We start from the raw sequence: 12,295 nt of genomic DNA, 5'->3' as shown, positions 1-12,295 counted from the left end.
TGACTATTACGGTTCTGTAAAATAACTTTACTTATCACCACATTTCTGTAAAAAAACTTCACTACACCTTACCAAGATAGTATAGTAAAACAACAGCATCACTGACTATTACGGTTCTGTAAGACCCTGTGTTCTTATTAAAACTTTACAGAGGTAACACAACAGCATTGCTTACCAGTTTAGTTTTGAAAAGCAACATCTTCAACATATCTTACAAAGACGAGTTCACTATAACTGTACTTTTAGTCACAACTCTAACAAACCTTACCAAATCAAAATTAAATATTTTTAGTAAAACAACACTTTTATTTAACAGTACGGTTCTGTAAAACAAGAATTCATTAAACAGTAGTATAGTTCAGTAAAAAAAAAAATCACTTACCAGTAAGGTTCTGGAAAGCAACACCTTCAAAGCATTTTATCAAGGCGACTTCACTATAACCGTACATTCTGTCACAACTCTAACAGACTTTATCAAGTTAATGCCGCTCTAAAATAAATATTTTATCAGATCTTACCAAAACTGTAGTGCGAATAGCTCTGAAGGTGTGGCTAGACAGCAGGTAAGAAAGAAAAGTTACAGCAGCTCCGAAAAATGTGGCACTGGCGGTGGTGAGAAACAGCCCATAAGCAGGACCCAGAAGAAGCCATACGGGGGTGCCATAGGTTATTGTTAGCCCCAAACATATTCCACCCAAAATCTGCAAAGATGTCATTAAAGTCATTCACATCGAGAAGCGAATAAAATAGCACAGAACCTTCTATTTTAAGATAAATCATAATTATGTACATTGTGAAATTATAAACACGTTTTTCGTTTTTTGTTGTTGTTTTCAGAATTCTAAAAATAAAATTGAAATAAGTTATGTTATTAGGTTACTGGTAAATATTATGTTGGCATATCTCCAACAGGGTTGAGTACGTTACATTAAAATGATTTTGAATATGCAAATCAACAAGTCACGTGTCATACAATCAGTATAAAGCCGCGATGAAACGGATATTTATGTATCAGAACTACATTCTGGCATTGTTTGATGGTTGGTAGGTAGTATGATGCCACCGAAAATTGATCGCTTTTGGAAATGGTATATTAATGCCCTTTCTGACGCAAACTATTCATACAATCGGATCATAAAAATGTATTCAGTTTGGAGATTTAGAATTTCCAAAGAACATCTTTTGTACTCAATGGTATTAGGAAACCAAAGAATATGGACCCTTTCGAACAATCAGGACCACCCAGAAAGAGACCAACAACAACAAGAAATCATACCCCAGCTATAATAAGCAAAATGCAACGTCTTGTAACAGTTGTGAACCCACGAAGTCAAAAATTCGTCTCCGTTCCCCAGGATCTCTGTCTGGAAAAATGACAAAAGTCATGCATACACAAGTTACTTCTACGGCATATTTGCTCAACCATCGCATACCTCAAGCAGCTGGAGAAAAAAACAACAACAGGTATTCATGCTATTCTATATGAAGTCATATCGGTCAAATCACCAGAAGCAGTGCTTATTGGTTTCTTTATGATCGGACATGCGCTAGGTTACTATCGTTCTTATACACTATACAGATTATGGAAAGCAAAAATCAGGGAGGAGTGGCGTGCTTTGGACATGACAGCCTTACGAAGAAGACTTTTGCAATAGAAACTACATATGATGTGAGGCTATTGTCGAGGAGCTTGGTCGTCAACTAGATCATGACCAAACGTGGTGACGTGAACTGCAATGACGTTCCAAAATCGTTTTAAATATAATGTGCTCAACCACTGTATATACGTCACTATTATTTGAAGTTTTTTAATTTGGTATGTTTTATTTAAGGTGTAAAATGTTATCAAAGAAATGAAATAAAGAATTAAAGCCATGAAAACGATAAAAGACACTAAACGTCTACTGTGTTTATACTTCGTTTTTTACGTAACTACTATTTTAGGATTATATTAAAACAATTGCAATGAATTTATATAAAACGTTATACATTGTTGTGCACAAAGTTGCACAATAAGCTATCTGTGTTATTTCTACCACAGGAATCGAGCCCCGAATTTTAGAATCACAAGCCTCAAGGTTACCGCAGAGCCACCTGGGGGAATTATCTTACAAGGCACATACAGTTAATTATGGATTTTAACATCACAAGTGGAAATGTAAGAGTTAAACAATAAAAAGGGTTACTACTTATAAACGTCTTTGGAATCTTCATATATGTTTATACATTTGTATTTCTATTAAGTTTCATTTTAGAAATCTAAAACTTCGAGTAGTCATTCATGATTGATAAAAACAAATACACAAATATTTTTAATTAGACTAAAACAACTGAAAATAAACTAAACATTCCTCATATTCTCAGGTTCACTGATATCTATAGGTAAGAGTAGCACTGCAAATAAGTAGAGATTCGAACAGGATAAAATTTACGAAGTTAAAACTTAAAATTTGCCTTGACTGAGATGCAGAACAAAGCTTAACACAGTATTGAAAATAGTAAAATCAATCTTTATTTATAATTACAGTAATGAATCAAACATAGAGAAGTGCACGAAACATCACATGGCGCTTCTAGAGATTCTCCTGAGATAATCTGAAGATGATCAGTATATATCCTCTATACTGAGAGATTAGGTGTTACTGTTGGATGTTCAAGACTGTTTAGTGTAAGCGTTATTATTTAGTTTATTTTGTGACTTAATATTTAATGATTTTTTTATAAGTGTTAGCTACGACAAGTTTCGTTGCGTAACTCTGTACCAGCCGTACGTTGTGTATGCAATTAGATTGTTGTACTAGGCTTTAGTAATATCGTTGACGTCACGTTACTCGAATATTCGGTATTTTTCTCGTTACCATAAGTGAGTATTGTTCCATTATAGTGTCGCGTAGATTATAGAAAGTTCGAAGCCTCGGTGAACAAGATATGTATATAATAATGGTTGGAGACGGCTTCGTTGTACATTTGCTGTTATGTTAAACTTATATTAAAGTTTTTCTTCATTACCCATTTAAGCCGTCTCCAACCATTATTAGTCTCAAAGTGGGTTCCTCGTCATCGAATTTGAAAGTATATATATAGGTGACTAGCGAGCGCAAGTTAAGTAGAAAAATTTCAAGACAAGTGAGAGATAATTAGACAGATCTAGACTGAGTGATTGGCAGTTTAGCCATGGCGAGTGATTTATAAAGAAGTTACAAGTTTAGTCAGGAAATATTACGTTAGTGAAAGTGAAGATAGAAAAATAAAGTGAAATTCATTCAAAAAAAAACTGTTAGAAAACGTGAAGTTAGCGGGCGTGTGAGTGATTAGCCATAACGGGCGATATTTTAAAGTGAGTTTCACAGTTCAACAGAGATAACGAGAATAATTTGTCTTGTCAAAGGGTATTCTAAAGAAACTGCACTCGTCTGTGTGGACTTTGACGAAAAGGAGACAATTATTTAAAGTTCTGGATACAACTGTGGTAACCCACGGGTAACATAAGTGAATTTATCGCAGATTGTATAGTAAGAAACAGAATAGAGAAAAATAATTCGTCTTGTCAATTGGATTCTAAAGTAATTGAAACAGACTGTGTGGACTTTTGACAATAAAATAGAACTATTTAGAGTTTTAGATACAACTGTGATATTCTATAGTGTAAAAAATTTTGTACATACATTTGACTTGTTTTGAATATATCATTTTCAAACAGGTGGATTGTGTGCTGTCCGTTTATTGCCAACACCTACTGTAAAAGAATCCCAGCCCACTTATATATTTACATCCTGACAGCTATCAACATCTCGGTTTATCTGAAGTGAACATAGGGAGAGCTTAATCTTCAGGTATTTCTAAGTTTAAAAAATGTAATGTTACTAGAAAATGCAGGTATTAGATCCGAAAAAAAATACTACATCAATGTTGTCATGACAAAGGTCTAAAAATATGCCTTGACCACATTTGAGAAGCAAACAAAATAAACTCAGTACTGGACAAGACAGATTTGCTATATGTGAAAGGGTACAAGTGCTCTAAAGTACATATATCTCAAATCTTTTTAAAATTTTGGTAAACTAGAAAGTTTACATTTATAAAATAAAATAGGAGAGAAAATATGGTACCTTTAGGTACCACACTCTACCTTCTACAGTGTTCAGGCGATTTCAGCCATCCCTAACATTAAAGTTAAAAATTCAAGTAAAAACTAATGAACATCAATCCGCCATAATCTGGTAATACAGTTATTTCTTTTCCTGACAAAATACTTACGCAGCATGATGACATATCGAAAAAAAAAGTTACAATAATGATATTCAAATACAATATAACTTTTCATCATCAACAAAATCGTAATATAAAGCTAATAAAAGAAACCCTTTAGTAGGAGTTGAAATATGTACATATAAACACATAGGAAAATCGAAGAATTAAATTGTGGCGAAATGCTACAAGTTCTTAAAATACCTGTAGAATGATAGGTTTCTTTTTTGTGAGTGTAAAACACTTAAATACAACATTTCGATTTTCGATACCTCACTACTATAGAGGCTTGGTTTAGTTTGATATTTCATTGGTGGTAGTGTCCAGGGTCACTGATGAGGAGTGGAATTCTCTGAAACTAATCTGGCTCACAGACACACCCCAATGAAAGAACAGACCATTCCAAGCTTTTACTTGTTGTTAAACAAATGTTTAAAGAACTTTATTCAATCACGTAGGAAAATGTTAATAACAAAGTTAGCCTCATGGGGTGAATGGTCAGCGGGCACAGTTCCAGGATAGTGGATAGAGGAATCTTCTGAGCTGGAAGTGTCTCTGATGATGAACTGATGGTCATTTGGATTATTTGTGGCATGCAGGCATAGCAGGTTCCCTATATTCTATAGCAAGATAAAATTATCCCAAATTATTGATTATTTAGTTTCTGCACTAGCTGTCCTAGTCACTTCAGGTATTTTTTCTTTTATTTGATTAAGTCCTCTACCCGTAAAGATATTTCAGTGCAGTATGTTGAGCCTGGGTTGAACTAGTTAAAATTGGAATATCCTTTGTTGGCCGAACTATGGCGTCAACTAAAACTAATAGCTGATTTATAATGTCAGGGAGTAGATGTCACGAGGCGATGCCAACCACTGGACAAAATAAAAAAAAAAAAAACAAGCTGATGCTAGGAATCCAGACACACTTTCTTTGTTAACTTCTACTTGGCTTTCATTGTAACTAGTTCAGCAGAGATTCAACTTGAGATATGGAAAGGTGGAAAGCTATTCACTGATCCAGTAGAGGCGATCTTTTGTCTATGTAGCTACACATACTGTTTTTTATGTTGTGTCTGAATAAATGTTGTTTTCATTGTCAATTAAATGTGTCCACTCTGTTTATTTTTCACACAACTTAAAATTCAATCAAGTTATCAACTACAGAGCTTTTCCTTTATTTCTTGGTCGAATTTGCTGTTATTTGTGTGTTTGTCTGTCTGATCTTTGTTGGGAATTCAGTTTTACCTGAAAATATCACACACTAACAACTCTTGTGTCCCCAATATTAGCTCATTAGCGACCTTCAAGATCACTCAGTTGTTGGTCTTCTTGGCTAAAAGCAGATCTTCATCCATGTTGGTAGCTGTCAGGACTATATTGAAGTCTTGGGTACTTCACGGTATAGTTTGTTTGTTTGTAATTAAGCACAAAGCTACACAATGGGCTATCTGTGCTCTACCCACCATGGGTATCGAAACCCGGATTCTAGGATAGTAATTCCGCAGAAATACCGCTGTGCCACTGCGGGGTCAGGGTATAGTATTTCATTATAAAGAGAGGTAGGGTATATCAGGCAAAAAACTAAAACTAAAATGTCTGCTTAATGAATCAGATAGCCTGAAGGAACAAGAAATTGACCTAATATAGAAAAATTCGAGATTGAAAACGACTGATCAACCTGTATTGTATATGCTTATAGTGCTCAACAAGCTGCCTCAAGACTAATGTACAGTAACTATAGTAATATCTAGTATCACTTTTCTGGACTATATCTCAATAGCTGCGCTTTTGATACCATAGCGCCATCCATGATCCAATAAATTCATCTTTCTCTTTCAGCATCCAAAGAATAATCACAGGCAGAATTAAGCAAATATTCCTTCAGTCAATTCGTGGTGTCCACTTTAGCACACGCCAATACCCACTCAAACTGACGCAGACTAAATACAACATAAAACAATTGGTTACATTTATTGCCTTAAACAGCCACAAACTTCAGTCACTGTACTATCATAATATTGTAACATCATCTGTGGATTGATCAACCCACTATAGTCAGGACCACAACAAATGAGTACAGACAAAATCTGGTGAAACAAGGAATTTTTCATTAAGATCTATTACAATCTGATTCATATTCTGTGTTTATTAAAAACACAACTCCCTAACAGTAGTGGAAATCATGTGCTTTTGTGTAAAGGCTATTTAAATTTCACACTTATATACACACTTACTAAAAACACAACTCCCTTACAGTAGTGGAAATCACATGTTTCTGTGTAAAAGCTACTTAAATTTCACACTTATATACACACTCACTAAAAACACAACTCTCTAACAGTAGTGGAAATCATGTGCTTTGTGTAAAGGCTACTTAAATTTCACACTTATATACACACTTACTAAAAACACAACTCCCTTACAGTAGTGGAAATCACATGGTTCTGTGTAAAAGCTACTTAAATTTCACACTTACATACATACTAGATGATATTTTACATAAACATCCTGCAATGTTCATCACAAAATTCCACTTGTGTGCTCAAAAAGCAAGGATGAAACGGTTATTTGAGTCTTCAGCCTTGCCAATTGAAAATAATCTAGGCATTATTTCTAAGAGCCTCAGTTAACTTAGCTATGTATCTATGAGTATAACGTGGTATGCCATGCAGAAATGCTGCTGTTACTCAGCTAGATATTGTATTTGTTTACAATATGTAATGCAAACATACCCCTATACAAAATTACTCAATAGCTTGAAAAGCAAGTGTTGCAGCTCCCTTTCAGCTTTGTATCTTAACTTCTAGGAAAATCTCTAGTCAAGTAATATTCAAATGGATATTATTACATAATACGTGCATACATTGTATCGTAAGATACGACTCGATAGCTCAGAAAGTAAGGAACACCACTTTCTTTCAGTAGTTAATTTTCCAAATAACCCACCATCTTAACTGCTGGTTTGTCAGTTAATACCAGCCATAACAATTAGAGCGTCCCCTTTGGTGTCTCAGCTATCATGACAGCTGTCACGCAGCTCCTTCAATGACATTTCCTCTTCTGGCTAATGATTACTTCCATTATCCTCATCATCATCATAGTCTAGACTAAACAAGACAACACCCTCGCTATTGTCCGTCTTATCAGCCACAACTTCTGATTCATTATCTAACCAGCTCTTAAGATATTCATCATTAATGTATAGCTTCAGCTTATCAATATGTTCAACAAGTTTACACATGTCATACACCACATGAACATTGTAGCTTGTAGTATGATGGACTTAACTGTCAGAGAATGAGATAAGGATTAGTACAGCCACAGGAGAGTTACTTTCGAACTATAGGCTCATATTAAAACCATATCCAATCTCCATGCTCAGACTTCTGTTCCTTCACTGCTTTATCATGCATCTGTTCTGTTGCATGGCAGTCATATCTAGCAAATGCATGCACTTTAACTAATGCAAACCTCAACCACTACACATATTTTTGTGCACACTATGGCATGTTTGCGCTAGGGGACAGACCATGCTTCATGGCCAGAGGAAACTGTGTATCTCAGGCAAACATGAATATGTTCAGGAAACAACCAGTCATTTTCTGTTCTGTTGTATGATAAGCCGTGGTAAATGTTTGGCCCCTTTATATCGGTTGAGATTAACAAACATTCTACTAAACCATCAGACGAAGGTTGACATGGGGAAGTGTGCATCTTCACCACACCCAACACTTTGTACAACTCATAAAATAATTGGCCATTAAAATTAGCCTCTTAGTCTATGCAGATTTCTGAGGTGCTCTAAGTCACGCTGTCCATCGTTTATCCACCACATCTGAGATAAATTGTGCTAAGCTTCAAACCATTTGGTGAAGTAATTGATAACGACCAGTTCTTAGTGATTACTTTGTGTTGTTTGTGGGAGAGGTCTGGCTATGTCTGGAATATTTTATGCAATCTACAACCAAAACTCTTCTGCCAGAGTATACTTTATGTTATTCTCGTTTTTAACTCTGGTCAGCACACCCAATAAAGTGTTTGTACCATCACTCAACGTCTCGACACAAATGCAACTAAAAAATAAATTTTTCACTTTAGCACATGCGCATACTAATAACATCCTTGCATCATGCAAAGCCTGAAGTATCTCCTGCTTGAGGGCTTTGAGTACGAAATGCTGCAGCACAGATTGGGAACATGTTTTGGTAGATTATTAAAATGGTACAACAAACGTTCCTGTGCTACAAGCCTCTATTTGTAGCAGTTGTACTTCAGGTCAATTCATGTCAAGTGTTGTCCAAGCTAGATCTGTGTCTTTCAGTTGCTATTCCTATAGCTCGTTAGAAAGTTATTCATGGTACTCATCCACCAGTGGAATTATCACATCCTTTATAGTTTTCTGCCACTGTTACTGCAATGGCTTTTATCCTTACATACAGTTCAGAATCGGGACATTCAACAAATGGACAAGTTTTCGTTACTTGCGATCTACAACAAAATTGTACTCATCCAATATTGTGATCTAATGTGCAATCACCCCTTCTGGATTTCTACAACTTATAAAACATTTCAGTGATGCATGGTCTACACGAATTATGAGCTTCTTACCACATAGGTTGTGCCAGTAACATTTGATAAATATTGCAAGCAGTTTTTCTTTGTCATGTGGTATTTGTATGCAGGAGTCATCAGTGTATCACTAGGGTATGCAGTCACACATTCTATTCTGTTCTACACCTGCAACAATACTGCTCCAGTTCCACTATTGATGACACCAGTATCCAGCAGCAATGGACAAGTTTATCTTAGATATGCTATCACTGAAGCTTCTACTAAGCTATGCTTTAGTGACTGAAATATACAGTCACAATCCTAAATTAACCTAAAGTGTGTATTAGCTTTAGCAGTGCAAACAACAGTGCAGTAATCTTAGAGAACTTTCCACGAATCATCGGTAATATTCAAAACCTAGGAAACTTCAGACCTCTCATTTTCTCAAGGGCTGGGACTAATATCTGGCTACTGCAATCTTTTGTAGGGTCTGTCAATAATTCCCCCTTCCTCACAATGTTACCAAGGAATTATATCTGTATATGCAGAAGTACGTACTTACGCAGTTCCATTTCCAATCCCTTCTCTCTTATTTATTGAAGTTTCAGTGGCGAATTGAAATATGTAGCTTAACACCATAATAACATCAGCATAGATCAGGCATCATTTCCAATGCAGCCAGAGTAGTTTAAGCTCACTTAGCTGCTCAGAAGTGGCGGGTATGTTACATAGACCAAATGGCATGATGCAGAATTTATACAGACCATCTTGAGTGCTGACAGTATCTTTTGGTCTGTTTTTGTCTTCCAGCTTGACTCGCCAGGTTTCAAAGTCTAAAGTGCTAAACCCATTGATGCTTTCCACAGCATCTAGAAATACATCTATCCATAGAAGTGGAAAGTATCTTTGCAGGCCACCATATTCATCATCCTAAAACCAACAGAAAACCTTATTAAGAAGGTGGCTCCTTCTTTCTAACAATCACAATTTGTTATGATCAAGCACATTATGAAATTTGTATGATTCCATCCTTCAACCTCCACTGTATATTGGTGAAGGAAAAACGTGCAGTGGTTGATTTATCAGCCACTTCTACCCTGTATCTATTTGGTGTCAAGTTACTATTGTCCAACCCAAATGGCTACCTGGCCTCACAAACACATTGGCTTACTTATACAGCAGTTTTCTGAGCTCTTTTCACTGTGTTGAGTCTAGACTGTTTGCAAAATCATCAACCAACGACTCCAGATGTTCTGGCAGCCACGCATCTGCTTTCAGTCATGGTGCAAGAGAAACAATCCTAGCTACGTAGCTGATTCCAGCTACTTGAACTCCGCTCACCACGTCTATGACCATTTCGATAACGCACCCAGTGTGTGAGTGGGAATACTGTGTGGTATTGCACGGATCTGAACACCCCGTTCACCAGCTCAGGAATTCAGATTCTATCACGGTCCCCTCGCCCCCCAAAAAACTGTATTTGAAGTAATCTGAAAATGCATGAAATTTCTCATTAAATGTTTTTATCATAATGAACAAAAATATTTATATTCTAATATCCATTATTAATACAAAGTGTGGTTTACTGGAACTAGTAAAATACTAAACTTTTCTTTAGTTTTAATTTTATTAGCATCTAGAATGACTGGTAGATGATTGAAGTCAAACGTTTCAATTATTTAAATTGTTTGACTGGTGTTTAACGTGCCAGACTGTGAATCCGAGGATGTATGGTTCTCGTTCGGTTGCTATTAAAACGCGCTATACAGTTTGGAGTTGTGAGCATTTTACAAGTGTGATGGTCAAATCCCATTATTCTATTAGGGTAGTCCAAGAGTTAGAGGTGGGTGTTGTTGACTAGCTGCATTCTCTCTGGTGTATCATTTGAAAATTAGAGACAATTTTGAGCGAATTTTCGAAACAAACATTGGAATTATTGATAAGATACGTGTGACATGGCCTGGTAGCTAGGGCACTTGACTCGCAATCTAACTGTCGCGGGTTCGAATCTCGTCCCCGAACATGCTCGCCCCTTTCAGTGGTTGGGACGTTATAATATGACGGTCAATACTATCATTCGTTAATAAAGAGTAACCCAAGAGTTGGCGGTGGATGGTGTTGACTAGCTTGCCTTCCCTCTAAGCCCGGTGGTTAAGGCGCTTGACTAGTAATCTTCGGGTCGCGAGTTCGAATCCTCATCATACCAAAAATGCTCGCCCTTTCAATCGTGGGGACTACATAATGTGACGGTCAATCCCACTATTCGTTGGTAAAAAAGTAGCCCAAGAGTTGACGGTGGGTGGTGTTGATTAGCTGCCTTTCCTCTAGTCTATTACTGCTAAATTACAGACGGCTAACGCAAATAGGCCTCGTGTAGTTTTGCGCGAAATTCCAGAGAAACCAAGACAAAAGCTTTCCAGTTTAGTGTATCACTTCACAACTAGGACGGTTAGCACAGATAGCCCTTGTGTAGCTTTGCGCGAAATTCAAAACAAACAAAATAAAGCTTTACACCAGCTCGTTCTTTGATAATATTGCAGTATTTGTTTCAGCGCTCCTTAATGTACTGAAAATATGTAGTAGTTAGAATTACAAACCCTGAGTGATAGTTACCCTCTCTCCCGGAGGGGGTGGGGCGAGGGTATTGCAATCGGGCCGTGTCTGTCTGTGTTTCCGCGCGCATATCTCGAAAACTAATAGACCGATGTACATTCTACACAAGATGGGAAGTCAAATGGGACAGTCCTCCTCAAATTTGTTACCGATCCAAATCTGGATCACTTTGAAGCATTTTTTTTTATAATGGGGAGATAGGGCAGTTTCGAATTAATAACTCTGTAAAATGTGATTTGATTTGGGCACATTACGGTTGAGACTCCTCATCACACTAAACAATGATCCGGATCGTTGAGCATTCTGGATCTGAGAAGGATTTTCTGAATTTTCGAAGGTGAAATTCGACGTTTTCCAATATAAACGCATGCAATAGCGAAACGGAGCGGCGGGGAGAGGTTATGCAATCTCTCAGATTGCTCTTGTTTTCTTTGTACTCGCTAGGAACCTCTGCTTCCGTTGTAAGAAATTTTGGAAAACCAAAATAATATTGACATACGTATTTACTTATGATTTCTAAAAAACACTGATGTTTGTATTAATATGTTGTAATGTTCTTTTTTTCAGAAGATTTAAACTAAACATTTTTGAAGGCATTAGGTTTGTAATATAAACGATATTCGTTTTTGCGTAACTTGTTTTTTCAGGTGAAAACAAAACTGCATGATGGTTGAGTTATGAGCGAGAGTGATGACGTATTTATCCTATCAAACTTTTAAACAATAGTTGTACATTGTAATTTTTAATAGTAATTAGCTTGTTTATTTGTTGTTAAGCTCAAAGCTACACAATGGACTGTCTGTGCTCTGCCCACTGCAGGTAACAAAACCCGATTTTTAGCGCTATAAGCCCACTGATATACCCCTGATTCAACAGGGATTTTT

General features: G+C 36.5%; 1 protein-coding gene across 1 annotated transcript in view; it reads right to left on the bottom strand.

Annotated features, from left to right (window-relative positions):
* LOC106465602 (protein singles bar-like) overlaps positions 1-716 on the bottom strand; it is a 3,128-nt gene extending 2,412 nt beyond the window's left edge. The window contains exon 1 of the mRNA XM_013925836.2: positions 519-716. Within this exon, the coding sequence (XP_013781290.1) occupies positions 519-716 (198 nt within the window). The remainder of the gene's footprint in view (positions 1-518) is intronic.
* Positions 717-12,295: the final 11,579 nt, after the last annotated feature.

The sequence above is a fragment of the Limulus polyphemus genome, unplaced genomic scaffold (genome assembly GCF_000517525.1).
Source record: "Limulus polyphemus unplaced genomic scaffold, Limulus_polyphemus-2.1.2 Scaffold1997, whole genome shotgun sequence".
Taxonomy (NCBI): Eukaryota; Metazoa; Arthropoda; class Merostomata; order Xiphosura; family Limulidae; genus Limulus; species Limulus polyphemus.
Note: the sequence above shows the minus strand (reverse complement) of the source record. Positions and strands in the feature narration are given on the sequence as shown.